We start from the raw sequence: 21,704 nt of genomic DNA on the forward strand, positions 1-21,704 counted from the left end.
CAGCCTCTGGCTGATCAGGCTTCTCTGGCTGTGGATGACAGTGTACAGAGGGTGGCGGACATTGTCCATGATGCTTTAAACATACTCATGACTCTCAACATTTCCTCTGAGAAGTCTGAGGTCAAGAGTTAGAGCCCAAAGTGTTTTATCCTTTTTAAGTTCCTTTAAGTCTGATGTGTTTTTAATACAGGAATGTGGCCTACCTTTTTTAAACCACTACCGTCAGTGGGAGGAGATGTGGCCACAGACATCCCTTTGGAGTGGATCCAATGAAAACAGAAATGATGGAGTGGCTATTTTAATCAAAAATCCCCAGGTTCTGGTCAAAGGTAGCACTGTGGTGAGAAATGGTTGGGTGCTTTTAACACATTTGACTTTTATGGGACAGGACTTTAAAATCTTAAATGTTTATGGCTTTAATGATAAGAATGACAGGTATGACCTTTTAGAAGACTTGCAGTCCCACATGCTAGGTAGGGCACCTTTAGTAGTAGGGGGAGATTTTAACTGTATTTTAAGTAGGGAAGATAGGAGAAGAACAGGGGAAGATTTTAAAGTAGACAAAACATCAGTTTTATTACAGGGCATATGCAGGGATTTTAAGCTTCAAGACTGTTTTAAAACCATGCATCCCAGGGAGGAGGGCTTCACCTGGTTCAGTGGTGATGGCACCAGAGCCTCCCGCATAGATTATGTTTTTACACGGGACTGCCCAGCAACTGATGCTAGACTAACACCTGTCTTCTTCTCTGATCACCTTATGCTCTCCTGCACCCTTTCACTGCCTTCAGGTGTGACATCAGGAAGTGGCCTGTGGAAACTCAACTGCTTCCTCTTGAAAGATAGGGAGTTAGTTAGACAGTACAGGGAGCAGTACAAAGAGTGGCAGACCCTTCAGGACTTTTACGACACACGAGCACACTGGTGGGAGATGGTGAAGGGAAGGACCCGGACTTTCTTTAGGCAGGCAGGTAAGGAAAAAAAGAATAAGGAAACCAGACGCATGATGGGACTGCAGAAGCGACTACAGCGCTATTTTAACCTTAACCAACAAGGTATAGATTTTAATGAAGAAATTAAACAAGTAAAAAAAGAGATGTTGGTTATATCAGAAATTAAAAGCAAAGGTGTCATTTTAAGAAGCAGGGAACAGGAAATTGAGGAGGGGGAAAAGTGCACAAGGTATTTCTTCAAGAAAATCATAAACAAAGGGGGGACCATTACGAAACTGACTAAAGAAAGTGGGTGCACAACCGAAACAATAGACGAAATAAAAGAGACAATTGAAAGCTTTTATGGATTGTATAAAGTTGTATTTGTATAATTGTAATTGTATAAAGAAAAACCTGTTCGAATTGACACCATGAATGAAATCTTAAAATTCCTAAATAGAACAGTGAACAACAGCGTGCTTTTATCCCAGGATTTTACTTTTAGAGTTTTTTTTACTTTTTTTACTTTTAGAGTTAAATAATTGTATACGTAGTTTTAAGACTGGGAAGTCCCCTGGACAAGATGGACTTCCTGTAGAATTTTATTTGACTTTTTGGGACATTTTAGCACCTGATTTAATCACTGTTTTTATGGAATTTGAAGGACTCAACCGACTTCCTGACAGTTTTAGAGTAGGAATAGTGACTCTTCTTCACAAACAAAAAGACAAGACGAAACTAAAGAACTGGAGACCTATCACACTTTTAAATGTTGACTGCAAACTTTTTAGCAAACGTTTAGCAACACGTATGTCCACATTTCTAGAAGAAGTGATTGACCCAGATCAAGCCTGTGCCATTCCGGGGAGGAAGATCACCGACAGCCTCGTACAGATCCGAGACACCATCTGTTATGCGAGAGACAGAAACATGAGGCTAGTAGTTTGAAATTTAGACTTTGAGAAAGCCTTCGATCGGGTCTTGCACCAGTACCTTTTCCAGGTACTGCAAAAAATGAGGTTCCCAGAAAGATTTGTAGCTTGGGTGGGCTTGCTGTACTGGGACATCACCAGCAAAAAATTTGTTTAATGGGCATTTGACAAAAGCAGTGGACATTAACTGCGGTGTCCGTCAGGGGTGTCCGTTATCGTCCCTCCTCTATGTTATCTGTATTGAACCACTGGCACAGATCTTGAGAAGGGACAAATGAATCAATGGGGTTCTTTTTTTTCCCCTCCCAGAAGTGTGGTTTTAGAATTGGAGAGAGCCATCTTTTACTTCCTGTGGGGGTCCAAGGTGGAAAAACTGAAGAGATCAATCATGAAAAAACCAAAAGAAAAAGGAGGAAAAGATGTCCCAGACCTGCACCTGTTTTTAGGGGGCAGGTTCACAGCCATACATATGGGCATAGTCACAGCCTCATCCAAAAACCCAAAGACAGCGGCAATGGCATGCTTTTAGATGGGGGCGTACCTCAGAAAACTTAAAATCGAACCAGTAAACCTCACGGTGCCCGTGTCTTTTAACCTACCGACGGCATATGGTTTTATCCAGAGGTTTTTAGCGCATTTTAAATTGGAAAATGAGGACTTGCATATTTTAACTAACCACTGCTCTTTGATTTCTGTTGTGCAGGAGCGCGAGCCAGTGAGTCCAGTGCGCGGCCTCGCATTAGGTGAGCCCTGAACTGTTTGGTGCGACGTGAACCGCCCTGCTCTCCCAAACAGACTCTGGGACCTGTCGTGGATGGTGGCTCATGAGATCCTCCCGGTCAGGTCCGTCATGCACTCCCGAGGCATGGCGGCACACGCAACCTGCCCCCGGCCTGGTTGTGGCACGCCTGAGTCGGTGAGGCATCTCCTCTGGGAGTGCGGTGCTGCTGAAGACCAGTGGGCAACGGCCGGCTCCTTGCAATTCCCGTACTTGCCAGTAAGGGAGTTCCTTACAGCACAACTGGTGTTGTATGGGGTGAGCCCAACTGTAATAACACCTAAGGACTTTGCCAAGCAGTGGCTCACCCTAGGCGCCATCAAAGATGCCACATGGACCTCCAGAAACTTGCTGGTAAGGAAGCACATGCAGATCCCCCCTGTGGCTGTGATCCGGATGGCTGCAGCAACGGTTCTTGGAAGACATTTTGTCTCACCTGAAAGGCTTCTTCAATTATGAGCGGTTGGGGGGGAATTTAAGCTACTGGCGCATCAGGGGGTCAAGAAGTTAGATAAACGTGCCGTTAAATGTAGGAAAACTGAACGAGCACCTGCAGAAAACCTGCAGATAAAATTGCAGAAAGGTGATCTTTATGGGTCACAGGAGAAAAAAAAGCGAACGACTGATAAGAAAATCGTTAACCTTCTTTTAGCTTATATATTTAAAGCCAGACAGGATGGTTTTAGGATGGTGCAGGGACAGGTGGATGTTCCTGACGGTGAGGCTGTCAGGTCTCAGCAGACTAAGCCTCGGGACTGGGAGTGTTGGCTGGAAAAACAACTGATTTCAGTGGACAAGTTGTTCTCATTGGTGCTGTTTCCCTCCCACACACCACTGAAGCCCGTTCAGAGGTTTGACTGGAACATGTTTGAACAACCACATAATTATTAGTATGTCATTGATATATTAGTATGATAAATAATGAATCCTAACAAGGTTTGTTGTGTGATTATTTTTCATATTTAGTGTTATAGTGCTTCAGTAACAATCCTGCAACTAAAGGCTTAGTTGGTCCATATCTATATTTCTGACAGTAAAAACCCAAATTTTCCTGACATCAAGGCCCAACGGTGCAATATTACTAAACTTCATTCTATTTCTCCAGCAACTGCCTCCTCCATCACCTGAGAAATGGCAGGAAATGTTTGTGTTGTTTTGTTTGGTTTTTTGGGGGGATGGGGTTACAGGGTTTCACATTAAAACCAAAGTAAAACTTTCATTTTTCACATGGTAAAGACAAAACTGACTACATTTACTAATCTGAAATTTGCAGATGGACTACAATCACCACGTGTGTGGCCATGACCAAGCAGCGGAAGGAAGGAAGGAAGGAAGGAAGGAAGAGTGGATGGATGGACGATGGGTGGAAGGATGGATGGATGGAAGGAAGAGTGGATGGATGGATGGATGGAAGGAAGAGTGGATGGATGGAAGGAAGGAAGAGTGGATGGATGGACGATGGGTGGAAGGATGGATGGATATAAGGAAGAGTGGATGGATGGATGATGGGTGGGTGGATGGATGGAAGGAAGAGTGGATGGATGGATGATGGGTAGATGGACAATGGATGGATGGATGGAAGGAAGGAAGAGTGGATGGATGGACGATGGGTGGAAGGATGGATGGATGGAAGGAAGAGTGGATGGATAGACGATGGGTGGATGGATGGATGGAAGGAAGAGTGGATGGATGGATGATGGGTAGATGGATGGAAGGATGGAAGGAAGGAAGAGTGGATGGATGGACGATGGGTAGATGGATGGATGGATGGAAGGAAGAGTGGATGGATGGATGGATGGATGGATGGAAGGAAGAGTGGATGGATGGAAGGAAGAGTGGATGGATGGACGATGGGTGGAAGGATGGATGGATATAAGGAAGAGTGGATGGATGGACGATGGGTGGGTGGATGGATGGAAGGAAGAGTGGATGGATGGATGATGGGTAGATGGACAATGGATGGATGGATGGAAGGAAGGAAGAGTGGATGGATGGACGATGGGTGGAAGGATGGATGGATGGAAGGAAGAGTGGATGGATAGACGATGGGTGGATGGATGGATGGAAGGAAGAGTGGATGGATGGATGATGGGTAGATGGATGGAAGGATGGAAGGAAGGAAGAGTGGATGGATGGACGATGGGTAGATGGATGTGTGGATGGATGGATGATGGTAAACTAATTTTTTTAGAAGTCCTGTATCCTAGTATTAAAGATCAGACGGGTGGTGTAATTGACGACCATAAAATGACCCGATGATAGAATTCTGTTGTTTATTGAATACGAGATAAACGACATGGCCCTTCCGAGAGAGGCGGGTGTAGTAACACGGCGCCTTCGGCAGAAGGCGCCAGTGAGCGGATAAAGCGCTGGGAACAGATTGGACTGGGTTATTCATTTGTTGAGATCCGGGATGCGCTGTCGTTAGCGACAATGTTTCAGAAGCTACGGAAGGAAAGTTTCTATAATCTGGGAAGAAAAAGTAATCGGACATCACTTGTTATGGGCGAGAGTGAACGATAAGCTGTTTTGAAAAGTGCTGCGGGGACTTTGTTCAGCGTCGAAGCTCAGAAGTTTGGACAGTAAATGCTACTTGCTAACGATAAATGCCGCGGCATTAGCCTAGCCTGCTACCGTAAATATTACGACTGCCTTTTTGGAGTTTCGCTAATCTGCGTTATCGTTGGAACTTTCTCGTAAGGGTCCGATTTTTTTGTGCCATATCGGATGCCAAAATAACCGTGATCTCAAAGATGGGTGTTTTTTTGTTACCTTGTACACAAAGCTAATTGGCTATCGTTAGCCTGGTTCGTAAATTCGACGGCAGTTTGGGGAAGCCGACCTCGGCCGTCTTGTCGCCTGCACCGAACCCTTGCTGCTAAAACATTCAACGAGGAGTCATGTTTGAATACGAGACACACATATCGTGCCTTTTCCCGGAGATCCTGGCCATTATTTTCAGCTATTTGGACGTCAAAGACAAAGGGAGAGTAGCCCAAGTGTGCGCGGCCTGGAGGGACGCGTCTTACCACAAGTCTGTGTGGAGGGGGGTGGAAGCCAAGCTCCATCTGCGACGAGCTAACCCGTCTCTGTTCCCCAGCCTGCAGACCAGAGGGATCAAAAAAGTTCAGATCCTCAGCTTGAGGCGAAGTCTGAGCTACGTGATCCAAGGGATGCCTCACATCGAAAGCCTTAACCTGTGCGGCTGCTTCAACCTCACTGACAGCGGACTTGGACATGCCTTCGTGCAGGACATCCCATCCCTGCGAGTGCTCAACCTCAGTCTCTGCAAACAGATCACCGACTCCAGCCTGGGCAAGATCGCCGAGTATCTCAAAAACCTGGAGGTGCTTGAACTCGGAGGCTGTAGCAACATCACCAACACGGGCCTGCTGCTCGTGGCCTGGGGTCTGCACAGACTCAAAAGCCTCAACCTGCGCAGCTGCAGGCACGTTTCTGACGTAGGCATCGGTCACCTGTCCGGCATGACCCGCAGCGCTGCAGAGGGCTGTTTGTCCCTGGAGAAGCTAACCTTGCAGGATTGCCAAAAGCTGACAGATCTGTCACTCAAACACGTCTCAAAGGGCCTTAACAAGCTCAAGGTGCTCAACCTCAGTTTCTGTGGGGGAATCTCAGATGTGGGGATGATCCACCTGTCTCACATGACCCACCTCTGCAGCCTGAACCTGCGGTCGTGCGATAACATCAGCGACACGGGGATAATGCACCTGGCCATGGGGTCCCTCCGGCTGTCTGGGCTTGACGTGTCGTTCTGTGACAAGATCGGGGACCAGAGCCTGGCCTACATCGCGCAGGGCCTGTACCAGCTGAAGTCCCTCTCCCTCTGCTCCTGCCACATCAGCGACGATGGCATCAACAGAATGGTGCGGCAGATGCACGAACTCAAAACGCTCAACATCGGCCAGTGCGGGAGGATCACAGACAAGGGCCTGGAGCTGATAGCCGACCACCTGACCCAGCTGACAGGGATCGACCTCTACGGCTGCACCAAGATCACCAAGAGGGGCCTGGAGAGGATCACACAACTCCCATGCCTTAAAGTCTTGAACCTGGGGCTGTGGCAGATGACAGAGAACGAGAGGATGAGGTGAACACTTGTCCTGGGAGTGGACAGGCGTTCCCTCGGGCGATTGTGAAAGTGAGACTGTTTCTTCTCTAAAGAGAACCTCTGTGTGACCGGCGAGAGCAGCAGATCACTGGAATGTTGTTCGGACTTCCCTGTTCAGCTCTCGTCATTGTTTGTCCCCACACGTGCGTTGCTTCATCTCAGCTCATGTACACGTCTCTGATCTACCTCACACAGGAGTGCCTACTGCCGCTGAATACTAGAGCACGGTGTATATTTTTCACAAACCAGTAGATATTTTGACACCGAAAGTCTCTTTGCTAATTAATAGTTCAGCATTCTGACTTAATGACTGGAGTACCTTTGACTTTTTTTTTTAACTTACCAATATTTTTTGTATTGAATGACTGAAGAAAAAACCCCAACCTACTTCAAATTGAAGTGAATGTATCACGCCTGTTTTTAAACTGGCAGTGTTTTATATTCCTGAGGAAATGAGTGTCAGCGTCTCCGTCCAAGGTTTGTCGTCATAGTAACAGGGTGTAGTGATTAACCGCTGCCAAGGCTTTATGCAATACTCACGTTCATCAGTGGTCTTCCCCCCCCCCCAAGGAGCTTCCAACAGCAGAGTATTTGAAAATAAACAGTAATTTAAGATTTATATTCATACTGTAGTGCTATTTATGAATAAAGATGGCAACTATGTTTCAATTTTGTGCATGTTATTTGTTGAATTGACCTGAATTGGGTGTTAATCTGTAGTTTTACGCTATAAATGTTTCTGGTTTGATTTTAATGCCAGGCGTTTCGTTGCCGTTCGATGAAGAAATCCACACGTATTTAATAGGACCAACCAAGGCTTATAATTTATTTATTTACAGCCATACAAAATCGAAATAACTCACGACGTGTGTTGCTTTTTTTCTTTGACATGGTTTGATTCAACATGAACAGAAGGCGGTACAGTCCTCATACAAAATACAAAAGAAAATACTGATAAAGTGGACAAAAGCCCCTCTATCAGCACCGCGTTCAAAGAAAAGAGACGGGGAGACGTTAAGGCAAGGGCTGGGGTGCACAGGCCAATCCAGAGGGGATGCCACACAACAAATGCTCTTTTCTCTTTCTCTGAGCCAGTCTGGGGTCCGACAGGGTTGGACAGGAGATTGACCGCTCTCGGTTCCACAGGCAGGAATAAAACCAAGATCCAACCAGCATCCTCAAAAACGAGCGTTTGCCTTTGACCCAAAGGCTGTCCAAGCTGTCACTGAAACAGGCCATGCTGGCTGGAACCTTGCTTTTATCCATCACACAGACCAAAGAAACATAGATCAAAGGGATAAGACAACATTTACATCACCTTCAGGTGAAAATAGATATAAAAAGATTAGAAACAAATGCAGTTAATGTATTCCTCCATTACACAGTCACATTTGAAAACATCTGTATTTTGTTTTTTTTCTCCACACAAGTCTTTTTAATGTTTGACCCCCCCCCCCCCCCCCCCCAGGTTCTGCTGAGGACATTTGACGTTTTTGTTCAGAGCAGCCTGCTCCCAGATTCTGTGCAAACATTCAATGCATATCCAGACAGTAAACATTTTTAATATATTCATATATGTATTATATTTATATATAGAACATGACTTTCTGCAAGTTAGGGCAGTACTGTCACGCACACACACACACACACCCACACACACGCTTTGTCCTGAAGACAAAACAACGAGACGACTGCACTGCTGTTAACTTGTCACATAGTTGTTTATGAATGCACAACACTTTGGACATAGTTACCTTTATTCAGTCACTGGACGTATTTAATACCACATTATTTACAAACTGATCTGAAACACTTCAATCTGCTAATGTACAGATGTTCCTTTAAATGTAGACGCACTTTGTACTTAAAAACTGAGCCCTGAAGATTTTAAAAAATAAAATAAGAGGAAGCCTCGCTTCCATTTTTTCTCCCAACTGGCCTGAAAAGAAAGAAAAGGGACATCGCTTGTTTTCAGTCAACAGAAGCCAGGTTTTAAGTGAACATCAGTAGAAACTTTGGATGGGACTGATCGCTGGATCAGATCAAGCTTCATACCTTAGCACCAAGATTACAGAGGATTGAAGGTCTGTTAGGTCCAGTTCTGATCCCTCTGCATGCTTCAAGGCCACTAGAACATTCTACCACAAACTGCATACCTCATAATCAAGTGGACTTAGTGTGCAAAAAACACCTAAAAACTTAATCACCAAGAAGAAAAGCTCGTTTTTGGGGTCCTCTCAGCTCTCACGCTCGGGTTTAACAATATAGCAACTGAAGGCCGAGTTTCGCTCTTGTCCCCCCTCAGGCCCACCACCCAGTCAGACCCAAACAGATGTACGGGTGACTTGATCCGGGCCTCAGCACAGTCCCGGCTCCAGGCTGGGACACCAAATATTTGGAGAAGCCATCGCGTTATTTTTTATTTTTTTGGTTTAAAAGTGTCTGCTCGGCCACCAGCAGCGGCAGTTCCAGATGTAGCAGCGTCCGGGCTAAGGACAACAAGTGCTTTCCTGTCCCGTCCATACAACACACATGAATCCCTTTAAAACAAACAATAACACAGTGACATTTTTGGCTCAAAGCCAACGTAGCCTGACATTAAGACTATTTTAAGAACATGAATTTTCACATAAAACCCGTGTGCTATAAAGGGAGTGTTGTAATTTGTGCTGCTGTAATTATACATCATCTCACCGAGCAGATTAGGTGTCCACCGCACTGTTACCGCAGTGGAAAGTTTGGCTTTAGGGTCAACTGCAACGACGGTCCTGATCCTCACCGAGACACGACGTGGCAACGCCAGCAACTGTGAGCTTACTGTGCTGGCACTGACATTGACCTGCTGTCAACAATGATACGTAGGAAGCTGAAGGCTGCCAAGGAACTCGGAGACGTCGTGCGGTTCATTGGTATGCTCTCATCCAGCCCGACACCTCTGTAGCTTCCTCAATACATTTAAAAAACAACTTTTGGGAGGAGGGGGAGGATTTAGCCTCCCTCACTGTGATCCAACAGCTGTTGGATATTTAGGTGAACTACCATATTTTACCATCACCTACAAACTTCCCAAATCTCATTTGAATACAGGAAACAGGAAAGCACTTAACTGTCTAGAAAGTTACTTCCGGGTTTGAAGGGGGCAGAAAAGCTCAGTATGGGTGGGAGAGCCTCTCTTTCTGTCGTGCTTTCGGGGCCCTGTAGTGCTCAGCTGCCACCTCGCCGAGGCCTGGGTGTCACCCTGGCTGGGTCTGAAGTCAGAGCTGTCAGCAGGACTCTTCCAGGGCATTAACAACCTGCTCCAGGATGTCGGGGCAGTAGTCTGCTATCTGCTGGAGAACAGAGTTGGCGTACTCCTGCAGCTCTCCGCTCTCCTTCTCACACACCTCCAGCTCCCATTCCAACTGCAAGGAAAGTGTAGTTTTAAATAAGTAAAAGAAAAGCTTGTTTTCATCACTAAATTAAGCTACAGAGGATTTTTTTTTAACCTGTTCCACACTCATCTTCTGCAGCTCCTCCTCCCAGTCTTCAGGGTTGCTGTGGTGATAGTGAGAAGGTGGCGTGAGCTGGCTCAGGATGCTGGGGTCGCGGTCGTGACACAAGTCTGTCAGGTGGGCGATGTAGAGCTTGAGCTTGCTGCGGTTCTGGGACAGGGCTAACAGAGGGGGTACCATCTGCAGGGTGGGAGGACAAAGGGGAAAAAATGAAACGACGTTTTGGATGCACGTGATCATGTCCCATTTTGACGGATGACAGTATGAGTGAAAAGAATCATCTGCATGCACCCTGACATGGGAGCCAACCTTTACAGGCGATATATAATGAGTAAATGGTATTTATGTATGTGCAGCACAACAAAATAATTTAGTTAATAGCCAATATGTTTCAGAGTTATTTAAAACAGCACCTGTCTCTGTGGATCACAATGTCAGGAGCAAATTATGGCTGTTAGAGACATGCAAGGTTAAGATGTCTGATGGAATTGAGCCACGATCAATCAATCCATCCCCTTAGCTTGTGCGTGCAAACACAAGAACACCACAGATCACCGTGCAGTAAGCCAACAAGAAGTAAATGAACAGCATGAAGACACAGGATGACCTGCTGTCAAAGACGCAATGACGACACGGACGCGTATAATTCAAAAATAAAAGCAACGACACGCAGCTGAAAGTAGAAACAATGAGAGAGAGATGAATAAATGCCCCACAGAGCAGAAATGAAGAAAGATGTGGCAGGTTTGGCTTGTACGAGCTCACCCTTCTGAACAAAAAGAGCTGTGAGAGAGAGGGAGGCCAAAAGGTTGGCTATGCCCAGATACCCTCCTCATCATCCTGTTAGCCACAAGGTGAGTCAGTCGCAGCAATAGAGAAAACACTGGGTTAGTGTGCTAACAGACGTACAGCAACGGTTAAAAACGAACAGGGAAAACCTGTGACTTTAACTACCGACCTTCCACATTCTAGAAAAATTGCTGAAGGCTAAAGGGAACCTGTGTCCCAACAGGTGATACCTGATCTGGAGAGGGTTTATGATTAGCGTGGTCAGGAGCAGTCTTCAGGTGGTCATCCTCATAGTTGTCTGCCATCAGCTTCATTCGGTTTTGTGTCTTAAAATAAAGAAAAATTACTGCTGTAGAAATGTGCAGTCATGCAGATCGGGCCTGAGTTGGAGCAGCAGCCCCTCCTGGTATCTGCAGCCCCACCTGCTGTTTGAGCTGCTGCACGAGTCTGTCCTTCTCCCGTTTCAACAACGCCACCTCGTCCTGCGTCTTCTTTTTCTTCGATGAAGACAGCTCCAGTAGGGCAATGTTAGCGTCCTTCTCACTGATGGCAGCCAAGAGCGCCTCCTGCCTGTGAGGGTGGCATAAAACATTGTCGCATTTAACCAGAGGGAATAAGCTCACTTGTCATGTATTATTCATCGGCTGTAATATCATCCAGTCAGCTGGGAAGGGCCAGAATTGGATGACATTTTACAAGAGGAAGGCAGAAATCGATACTCCACGGTCTATCCTTTCCCCCCCCCGGGCGTCTCAGCTCTTACTTCATCTCCAGCACCTCCTCCAGGTGTTTCCTGCGCTCAGCACGCAGGGTTGATAGGTGTGCCTCTTTCTCACACAGAGACTGCTGGGTGGAAGCCAGCTTGGCCCTCATGGACTCCAGCTCCTGTTTCACCTTCTCCATGGCCCCCAGCAGCTCCTCCATCTGGGAGACCACACAATAATTTAACCAGAACACAGAGTTCATCATCGCACTGTTAAAAGGTTCCTTCTAAATTGATCCATGACAATATGTTTATTCACAACCCGTTGATGAGGAAAGAGCAGGTTTAGGAGTGCCTGGGCTGGAAACAGCAACCCCTGACATTATGATGCAAACCAGACAAAAAAATTCCTGAATGTGATGAAAGCCTCTAAATGATTGTGGGACTACATGAGTCATGGAGGCATTGCTATTAGTGTGTCCACTCCAGGAAGTGTTGTTGGCCACTGATGGAGGTCACACTATCAGGGCTCATACCTTTGACCACTTTAAGTGGGCGAGGTTGGACTCATGCATTGGTTTGAGTGAGTGCTTCTGAGAGGCGGTTGTTTAGAAGAGAGAAAACAAGAGAAACTGATGAGTGACGATAGACAGGACTCAAGAGAAGACAGAGGATGGGGGTGCAGAAGGACAGGAGACATTCCAGTGGTGAGTAAACAAAATAAACTGAGCATTTTAGTGGGGCTGTGCAGGTGAGAGGTGGAGTTGTGACCCTGGAGGTACCTGTTTCTCCTGGAGAGACCTGGCAGACTCCTCCTGGGCCAGCACCATCTCCCTCTCTGCATTAATCTGAACACTCTCCCTCAGGGCCTCCTCCAATTCCTCAATGCGTTCCACCTTCTGGCGAAGAGTGTCCTTCAGAGCAGCGAGTCGCAAAACCCAATTAAGGTTTCTCGTGGCAGTAAACGCATATATTAGCAGCACGAAGTAGGTGGACACGTGGAATGCACGGCTCACCTTCGCCTGCTGGGAGTTCTCAGACAGATTGTCCTCCCTCTTCCTGGCCTCCTCCATCAGTCGAGCATTCTTGCTCTTCTCCACCTGCTCCTTGTGCTTCAGTGAGGCCACCTTCTTTGACTGGTCCTTCATCTGCCTGTGTGTCACCAGAGGATGCACAGGAAACACTATATATGTCATATGTATAATATATATTACTGTAATCATTTCCCATGGGAATAACTTAACAAATGGAACATTTTCAACAAATGGAATGATTTTTTTCACACAAATATGCAAAAGAATAATGGTAATAAGTAAAGCACTGTAGTATAAGAGTGAGGAAAATAAAAGATCTTGAAAAGGGGATGAGGAAAAAAGAAAAAAAATAACAAAAAAAACTATACAGAATTAGGCTCAATGGTTACAACACTGTAAACTGGCAAAGAGGGAAATAAAGGGCAAAATAAAAAGGCGCGAAGAATACAAATACTAACCTGGAGGCCATGCTGCTGGGATTAGACATTTCCAGGGTGAGAACGAGAAAGCAGTAAAGATAAAACTCACATAAGGCTCATTTCAGGCAAGAAAAAGTCTAAGAGCTCTAAGAAATAGGTACAGTATTTAGAGTCTGGTCGAGGGTCAGATGATTCACCTCATACGCGTCCAGCAGTATAACATTATACAACAATAAAATTACACTGAAAACATAACACAGCCACACCTACACACAAATAACAATATCATATAGACTGCAGACATATCTTGCAAAAAAAGAGAGCTTTTCTTCATGTCCCCTGAATAAAACACACAGAGGAACATAAACAACATAAAAGTTAGTTGCTTTCTACCAAAAATGAAAACAGCATATGATGGATTCAAACACCACAAGGATCATTGAAACCCTTTAAATTAAAAAATAGATCAAGTAAACCATCGTCACAATGAACTGATAAAGATCCATTAACACGTGATGCTGTTCATGGATACACCCACCTCTCCAGTTCGTTAATCTTTTTATCTTTGTCATTCTTCTCATTTTCCATTTCCCGAAGGATCTCCAGCAGCCGGTCAACCTCAGCTTGGGCCTTTCCAGAGTCCTCTTTGTGGCGGGCCACTTCCTGCTCAAGGTTCTGAATACGCTCAGACACTTCGGTGTTAGCTTGAGCCTCCAGGGCCGCATTCTGAGCCTAAGGACAGACAGGAAAATACACGTTAGCGGCAATTTACATGTTTGAGTTGATTCCATTTAGGGGGACCTCTACCCTCTTCAGCTGGTTCTCCAGTTTAAGACATTCCTCCCTCTTCTGCTCTAAGGTGATCTCTAGACTCTTCAGTTTGGAGTCCTTCTTCAGCCCAGAGGAGGCTAGAGATGATGCATGCTCCTTCAAGTCCAACAAGGATGTCTGCAGACACACACCCACACAGGTAAGAATAAACCCACCGATTACATTAGTTCTTGCGCAGGAACCTGTGACTCATCGAAACAGGACCAATAAAAATGCTGCTCATTTCAGATGGGGTTTTAACAGAAAGGGGAATAACAGGAGCCGTCTCTCTTTGTTTCTCACCTCTCTGTCAGACAGGTCTCCCTGCAGCAAACTCAGTCTTTCCTTCAACTCTTTCAGTTCTTTCTTGTTACAGTCGAGCTCCTCCGTCTTCTCCCGATCGTCCCTGTCTCGCTGCTCCTTCAGACGCTCAATAATGCGCTCCTAAGAGGTGAAGACACAGATTACGTGCCCTTCCTTCACAACCCCCCCCGGCCACCATACGTCAGTAAAAATGAGCCAGCAGACAAACCTTTTCTGCTAGAGACTCCTCCAGTGTGGTGAGAGCAGTGTCGGTGTTGGACGTGTCTGCCTGTAAAGATTTGACCCTCTCCTTCAGACTGCTCATCTGCTTCTCTTTGTCCCTCAGCTGCTCCTGCAGGTTCTCAATCTGTACGGCAAACCCAGTCAGAGCCATCATCAATTGCAGGGCAAACACATCTCCAAGGTTAGTTCATAAAAAGCGGCTTCTTTAAAACCTCTACACCACCTTCTTCTGCAGCACGTTAACTTTACGCTCCTTGACCTCCAGCATGTCTTTGAGGTCGTGGATTTCCCCGTTGAGGGTGCCCTTCTCTTCTGAAATCTCTTGAATCTGTTTGCTCTTTTTGTTTAGAGTCGCCTCTTTTTCCTCCAGACGCAGACGTAAAGCATCCACCTGGGAAACACAAAATGCGTTGGTGCTGGTCCAACGAGTACAAAGTGTCCACCCTCTTTGTGTTGGTGGTCCCAGATTCCGTACCTCTGTCTGTAAGATGGCAGCTCTCTGCTCCTTGGCTGTGAGGGACTCTTTCAGAACTTCAATATGCTGCTTGCTGTCTGAGAATTGGTTTGTTAGTGTTTCTAACTTGGTCTGCAAACCGAGCAACTCGGTGTCTTTTCTTGAAAGGTCCTGCTTCACCTGCTCCATCTGAAAAAGACAAGGGGAACAAAAGGGTGAGATGAAGGTGAACCGGGGTGAGTCAGTTCGCTCAGACTCATCTCACCTTGTTCTTCATAAACTTGGTGTGACTGCGGTAGACCTCCATCTGCTTCATTTCCTCCTGACGCTCCTCGCAGCTCAGGAGCCCATTGGACTTCAGCATTAATAACTCCTCCTCCATGTCTCTCATGTTCCTATCCATGGAGTTAATTTTTGCATCCTAGTGTGATATAGAGGTGTTAAAATGGTAGCAGACCACATAAGCATCTAAAAACAACACAAAAAAACAATATTTTTCTATTTAAATTATCACCTTCATGTCGATGACAGTCTGCAGAGCCTTAGTCTTTGTAGACTCTGGGGTTCCCTCATACCGACGATGTAACTCCTGCTGGTTCAGATCACAACAAGGTAACATATATAATTAATCAATACATCACAACAGGCTGTGGTATCATGTCACAGCTAAGGGGCGTTCTGAACCCCCATTGCAGAAGAACTTTGGCTATTTGTAAAATTCTATTTTCTTGACATAATTTGGCAATTTGGCTTCGATGGATTGTGTATCCGCCAACAACTGTTGGTGTTTCTGAGGGGCCACCAGGAATATCTCGATATCGGTTAAATGTAGTGCGGCTAAGAACCATCCAGATTGTGTGAAATCACCTTTCTGCTTTATAAGTGAAGAGTAACACAGCATAAACACAACCTGGAGTGAATTTACCTCTCTGAGCGCAGTAATTTCTCTGTCTCTCTGGTCCAATAAACTTTCTAGGTGATGCCTGTGCATCTCTGCATCAGCCAGTCGCCTGGTTTGCTCCTGGTCCTCTTCTGAAGCCTTAGCAGACGGTCCTGAGACAGACACAAATATATGTTATCAAGCTGAAGTTGCTAGACATTCACAAAACAAACAGTTAACCTTTGTGGGAGCTTAAACACTTTTTTTTGGCACATTTTCACATGCGGCATCTTCCAAGCACTTGATTTACATTAAAATGAATTAAACATTCCAACAGAAATATTTAAATACATTCTCAGCCATTTCATCTAAACACCAGGATTCAATGTCAGACAGAGGGAACAACATCAACACTCCTGAGGCCTGACCTTTGCTCTGCAGTATTTCCAGAAGTTTCTTGATGGACTCGTCTCTGGCTCCCAGGGTTTGCTTCTGCGTGTCGATCCTAATCTCCATCTCTTCCAGCGTCTTCCTGAGGAGGAAGAGCTCTTTGGCCTGCCTCTCATGCTCGGCCTGTAGCCGCCGGTAGTTCTCTTCTGTAGGCTCAGATGTCAGCGCCAGTTCCCGGACATGGCTGGCCGGGTCCTGCTGGAACAGCTGGTTCAGATCCCTTTGGATCCTCAGCTCATCCTGGAGAGCCTGAACAGTCATCTGGAGATGCTATGGATTCATGTGAGATGCAGATACTCTTGTTACTACTAATTTAGGGTTGGTAACAAAACAACAACTATGAATTAATTCACAGCACATGGATATATGAACAAAACATTTGGAATTTCTAAATACAACCAAATTTAACATCAGCAGGCCCTGTGTTGCATGGAAGTACAAAAAATATAAAGACGGTAGCACCACCAAGAGCAGGGCTGAGAATAGTGATACACAAATGGTGAAACACAATCGGTCCAGTGTAATGTGGCATCGTTTGTGGCATCTGACGACAAAAACACTTGGCAGAGCTGCTGTACGACAGGAACAGAAGGCAGCGTTATACTCTGGTCTGAACCAGCTGTGAGCCTCTTCAGATGACAGAACAAAGGAAGAAGTCAGTGTCTGCCTTCAATTTTCTCCTCAAGTTCCCTCCCTCTCCTTTGTCATTTTCTCCTTCACACACACACACACACGCATGCCTCCCCTGCACTTGCCCCGTCACTCCACACCAGTATTTTCACTTCCTCTCTCACCAGCCCTCACTTTCCCATCTTTCTCTCCACCCCGTAACCGAGGCTGAGTCACTGCTGTGACTGTACGACACCCCCTCAACATACACACGGGCAAATGCGTGCACAAACAAGCAAGCCGCTCACACACACGCCAACCTTCTTTATTCATCGTCCCTAATCTTCTCTGCTCTTGGCCAGGAGAGATAGCGCTCAGGTGTTTGTAAAAGCGCGCAAGTAAATTAAACTGGATCAATCATAAAAATAATTAAAAGCCATTTCTCAACTGGTTTTGCAAAACAGAACCAACCGTCTAGTACTCTTGACACAAAAAAAGCAAACGTGCAGCCTTTTAAATTACTGTTATGTGGGTCTACATCAGTAAAAGCACACAGTCAACTAAAACTGTAATTAGCCAAACGCCTTTGAGTACAACTGTGTGTCTGACTGTTTCCTGTTGTTCTCCATGCCAGCGTCGGAGGGGGAGGCTGACATACGTAGGCAGACATCTTTTAATTACAGCACCCCCCTATTAGCCCTGTGTTAGCTGGGTATGGCCGGGAATTAGCACACAGTGTGATTTTGGGATCCAGCGGGAGTGAAAACAGCAAATTAGCCAGATCGACTCAGCCATTTCAAATTCAGGGCAAGAGCTATTTTGTTCCGTGACAGAAACCTAATGTGAACCATTCCTCCAACATGTTTCACCCTATTCCTCCCATCTCGCAGATCTGCATAAAGATACAAAAATGTTGGTGCTGAAATTAGAGTTACTGCTGCTTTCATACTCATAAGAAGCGCCAGCATACAGCTGGGAATCAAAAGCTCTCCAAACTGGTGCAGAGAGAGCAGTGTGTTGACTTGTGCTCAAGGCTGAATGAAAAGCATTCAGAGTCGAGGGCAATAAATTAAATGGCAACTTTAGAGACATTGACAAATCAGTGAATCAGGAAGCCTCACCTGTGCCTCATCTTGAATCACACGGTACTGTTCCTTCCAGACTGTGATCTTAGAAGCCTCGTCCTTCCTGAGCGCTCGCTCCTTTTTTAATTCTGGGCTCCAGAAGGTTTTGATAGAATTCATGGACGAACTGAGCTTGCTCTCTTTAACTTCCGCCTCTCGACGCAGCATCTCATTCTCACGCAAGACCTGGGACAAAAGATGAGGAACATCAATGCTGCGTAGGTGTTCCTACAAGGTTTGACAAGCAAATCTACAGCCTTTTAAAATATTCTGCGCCCTCGCTTTCAAATGCAAACAAAATACCTCTTTCAGCTGAGCCTGCAGATCCAAGATAGTGTTGTCTCTGGCCTGCCTGAGTGAATGTGGCACAGTGGAGGCCATATGGTGGTCCCCAAAAGCCAGAGCATCACCTGCTATCATGCCCACTGGCAGTATGGCATTGCCTGGCACAGTGGTGGAGATGTTGGGGGTGCTGGCAGCGACAACCCCACTGCTGCTGCTCCTTGAACCATAGGTCACCCTTTGTCTCCCAATGGTGGTCATTGTCCCACCGCTTTTTGGGAGGTTGTCTCCAGTCATGGCAACTTCATTGTCACTAAGGTACATAGGGCCTGAAGTGGCATAGGCGGCATTGAGCGACTGGATATTTTCCATGGAGAGCGTCTTGCCCCCTGCTCCTCCAGGACCACCCCCACTGCCACCAGTGCTGTTGGTGCGACGGTGCCCCATCCGAGGAGAGCGGGGAAGGCGAGGTGAACGACCGGATCCCTGGCTGCCTGTGCTTCCTCCATCTCTTCCTCCACTATGGTTGGCATCCCCTCTGCCAACAGAACGGGCGCTACCATACATCGTTTGCTAAAGGAATGGAGCCCGCAGCAGCTTTGAAGTATGTCCTTGAGTCTCTGGATAGATACTGTTCTTTTCTTTTATTGTACCCAATTATTGAAGGGACAACAGTCCGTTACATGGAGATGTTGGGGACCACGTTCATGATAAACATCCTGATGAATGTCCAGTGTCACGGACAGAAAATATTTATTTTCAATTGAAGCTATTCGGTGCAACAATGAAACATCAACCTGCAAGCAAAACAGAATTTTTCCATATTATTGACACAGCAGTCCCATGCAAAGGCATCTTAACTACTAAAAACGATACACTGGCAAGGAATTTCCAGTTACTTCCTACTGGAAACTGCACTAAAACTTTCAAATGTCAAGGTCCTTTCAAGATTTTTAATCATTTGCTGCAATGGGTGATAGGAAAAGTTTTTTCTTAACCAGAATCCCTCTGTTGGAACAGACTGTTACATAACTGTACAAAATCAAGTCGAAGAACAAAATTCAACTCGGGTGAGGCTATTGGGGAACTTGGGGTCACAGATGTGGAACAGAGGTTTCCGCATTTAGGTTTATTCTGTTTGGGATGAAACGCTACACACCAAGTATCTTACACTGGACTATCTCCCAAGAGATCTGGGGGCTTTAAAAGAAAGGACTTTAACTAGTATGGCCTCTGGTGTGTGTTGTTTTAACTCTATTTCAACTAAAGCTATTAAACTAGGCAGCCTGCGTGGCCTTGCTAGCAGCTAACGTTACCTTAACATAGCGGCTAACAGCAAAAGCTGACGTTTGTCTCCAATTAATTCTTATATGAGAGCAACTCTTTACATATTCGCCTTGAGCCACTGGAAAGCATGCTCGTGTGTTTTGTTAGGAGTGATGGTTTTTGATTCCGTATTTTTTCGCCCCCACCAATGAAGCCGTTATAGACTAGCATGGGAGGGAGAAGGGATTGTCCCTGGTGGACATCACAGGGGGAAAATGTGGATGCTTGTTAATCAAATCAGAATAGAAGCAGCGATTCTAATAAACTAGATGGATATACGTCAGATTATTACAGACTGGAACCATGTAGGTCAATGTTAGCCAGGGTTTAAACCTTTAGCACAAGCCTGACGAACTGCTGTGGTCCGTCTCGGAGACACCCTCGTCCAGCCTATTTTCTACCGACTTTACCGAGCTTCTTCTCCATTATCTTTATCCACACGGTATCTGAGAGTCTGGGAGTTATCACCAAACAGTGCGACGCCAAACGCTCAGGCGCTGTTTTTCGCCGTGATCCGGCTTGAATCCGAATTTATGCGGCCGAGCAGATTCTCTATTTTCTCTGGCAAATGCTGACAATAGCCAGAGGTGGAAAAAATCCTCTCCGAGAAAAAAATTACCTTTGTTGTTGCCTGCTGGAGCTGAGATCGCTGCTAATAAGGAATCCCGAACCGCCGCAAAAAGCTGTCATTTTATGTCAGTCCCGGAGCGAACCACTATCTGATTTTTCCATCTTTTCTCCAGCAGAAGCAGAGGCTCACAAGAGCCAGGGCGCCCGAGTGACGTCAGGCCTCCGGGGCGCGTCCGCGACAGCCTCCCTCGCCACGCTTGAGTTTTAAACGCGCGTTCCCGACGCTGGAAGCAGCGCTGGTGGTGATGGGAGTGGCGGGGTGGCAGCAGAAGGAACAGAACGCATTTCTGACGAATCAAACGCTTGAATTTGGGTTTAAAAGGCCCGAGGAAAGGCTGCGGACAAGCGTATCGATTTTATCTCGATGGGAATACGCTTTGAAGTTGAGGAATAATTCGTTATTGTTAGCGAATTATTCATTTGGAACAAGGAGCTTCGAGCCAAAAAGAGGGCTTTTTTTTATTTTTTGTGAAATACTGCAAAAGATTAGGCGTGTATTACACCCGTAACCAGCAGGGGGCAGTAATTACACACTGAAACATGTGACAAAACTACATGGCTTTATCAGTCAAGTCTTAAGAACTTTTAAAATTGGATATATTTCAACGGTTCAGTTCATATACGTACACTTGGAGCTTTATTGAAATAATCCAAAAATATTTTGAGTGACCCACAGAGTTAACGTTAAGACTTATATCCTTTATATATACGAAACCCAGAAGTTCCAACGAACTGAACCGATTCTGGGCTAAAATTATATGTATTTTTGTGGTATTCAGACACAGTTTTATTGGTGGCTAGCACAAATGTCTGCCGAGGTTCGTTATAAATTCATATCCACAGGTGTAAACTTTTGACCCGCTTTCAAAATATTCAGGATAAAAAAATAAAATATCTCGTATTAAGCCACATTATTAGCAATACATTTTTCTGTCAGTCGTGTTTGTGCTGTAAATTGTGTTTTAAAGAGGTACTTTCCTTTGACTTTTCGTTTCTGTGTATCTGGAAGTGCTGCAAAAATCCCCTTGTTAAAACAAAGCTTATATGAAACACAATTCTTGCTTGGTTTCGTAAATATCCAGCAGATTAAGAAAATAGTTTTATCCCCTAAAACACCTTTTCTCTTCATTCATGAACATTGCTGCACACAATCGAACGTGATCTGAAAATTACCATAGAATTAGGTGATATTTATTGAAATCATAATGCACACTGGGGAGTGCTGACAAACCATCCACTAAATTATTACACATACGCTGTTAAAGTACTCAAATAAATGCAACATTATAGTGGTAGTTTAACCTGTGTAAGTGAGTAAAAATCACCTTAAAACGGTAACGTGACGCTGCGACTCGCGGAGTTTATGAGGTCATTCTTGGCCGGCGC

At 45.5% G+C, this 21,704-nt stretch overlaps 2 protein-coding genes across 6 annotated transcripts; one reads left to right on the top strand and one right to left on the bottom strand.

Annotated features, from left to right (window-relative positions):
- Nucleotides 1-4,997: 4,997 nt before the first annotated feature.
- LOC101061416 (F-box/LRR-repeat protein 14-like) lies at nt 4,998-7,473 on the top strand. Its single transcript, XM_003967292.3, has one exon. It carries the CDS (start codon nt 5,543-5,545, stop codon nt 6,752-6,754), a length of 1,212 nt encoding a protein of 403 aa, XP_003967341.1. The 5' UTR covers nt 4,998-5,542; the 3' UTR covers nt 6,755-7,473.
- Nucleotides 7,474-8,226: 753 nt separating this feature from the next.
- On the bottom strand, nt 8,227-20,500 carry LOC101070672 (ELKS/Rab6-interacting/CAST family member 1). 5 transcript variants are annotated; one of them, XM_029841208.1, is made up of 21 exons: nt 20,308-20,500; nt 18,384-19,159; nt 18,078-18,266; nt 16,326-16,617; nt 15,943-16,070; nt 15,532-15,606; nt 15,283-15,438; nt 15,039-15,206; nt 14,787-14,954; nt 14,550-14,687; nt 14,321-14,461; nt 14,015-14,155; nt 13,746-13,939; nt 13,247-13,261; nt 12,771-12,906; nt 12,537-12,668; nt 11,815-11,975; nt 11,474-11,621; nt 11,282-11,377; nt 10,257-10,442; nt 8,227-10,172 (listed from the first exon to the last, which is right to left on the bottom strand). In XM_029841208.1, the coding sequence occupies exons 2-21, from the start codon at nt 18,927-18,929 to the stop codon at nt 10,035-10,037; spliced, it is 3,348 nt and encodes a 1,115-aa protein (XP_029697068.1). In that variant the 5' UTR covers nt 18,930-19,159; nt 20,308-20,500; the 3' UTR covers nt 8,227-10,034. The 5 variants fall into 5 exon arrangements, with proteins under 5 accessions (XP_029697068.1, XP_029697067.1, XP_029697069.1 ...); XM_029841207.1 differs by having other exon boundaries at nt 15,532-15,609; XM_029841211.1 differs by lacking the exon at nt 8,227-10,172 and adding an exon at nt 11,028-11,102 and having other exon boundaries at nt 10,305-10,442; nt 13,247-13,258.
- Nucleotides 20,501-21,704: the final 1,204 nt, after the last annotated feature.

Source organism: Takifugu rubripes, chromosome 9 (genome assembly GCF_901000725.2).
Source record: "Takifugu rubripes chromosome 9, fTakRub1.2, whole genome shotgun sequence".
NCBI classification, from domain to species: domain Eukaryota; kingdom Metazoa; phylum Chordata; class Actinopteri; order Tetraodontiformes; family Tetraodontidae; genus Takifugu; species Takifugu rubripes.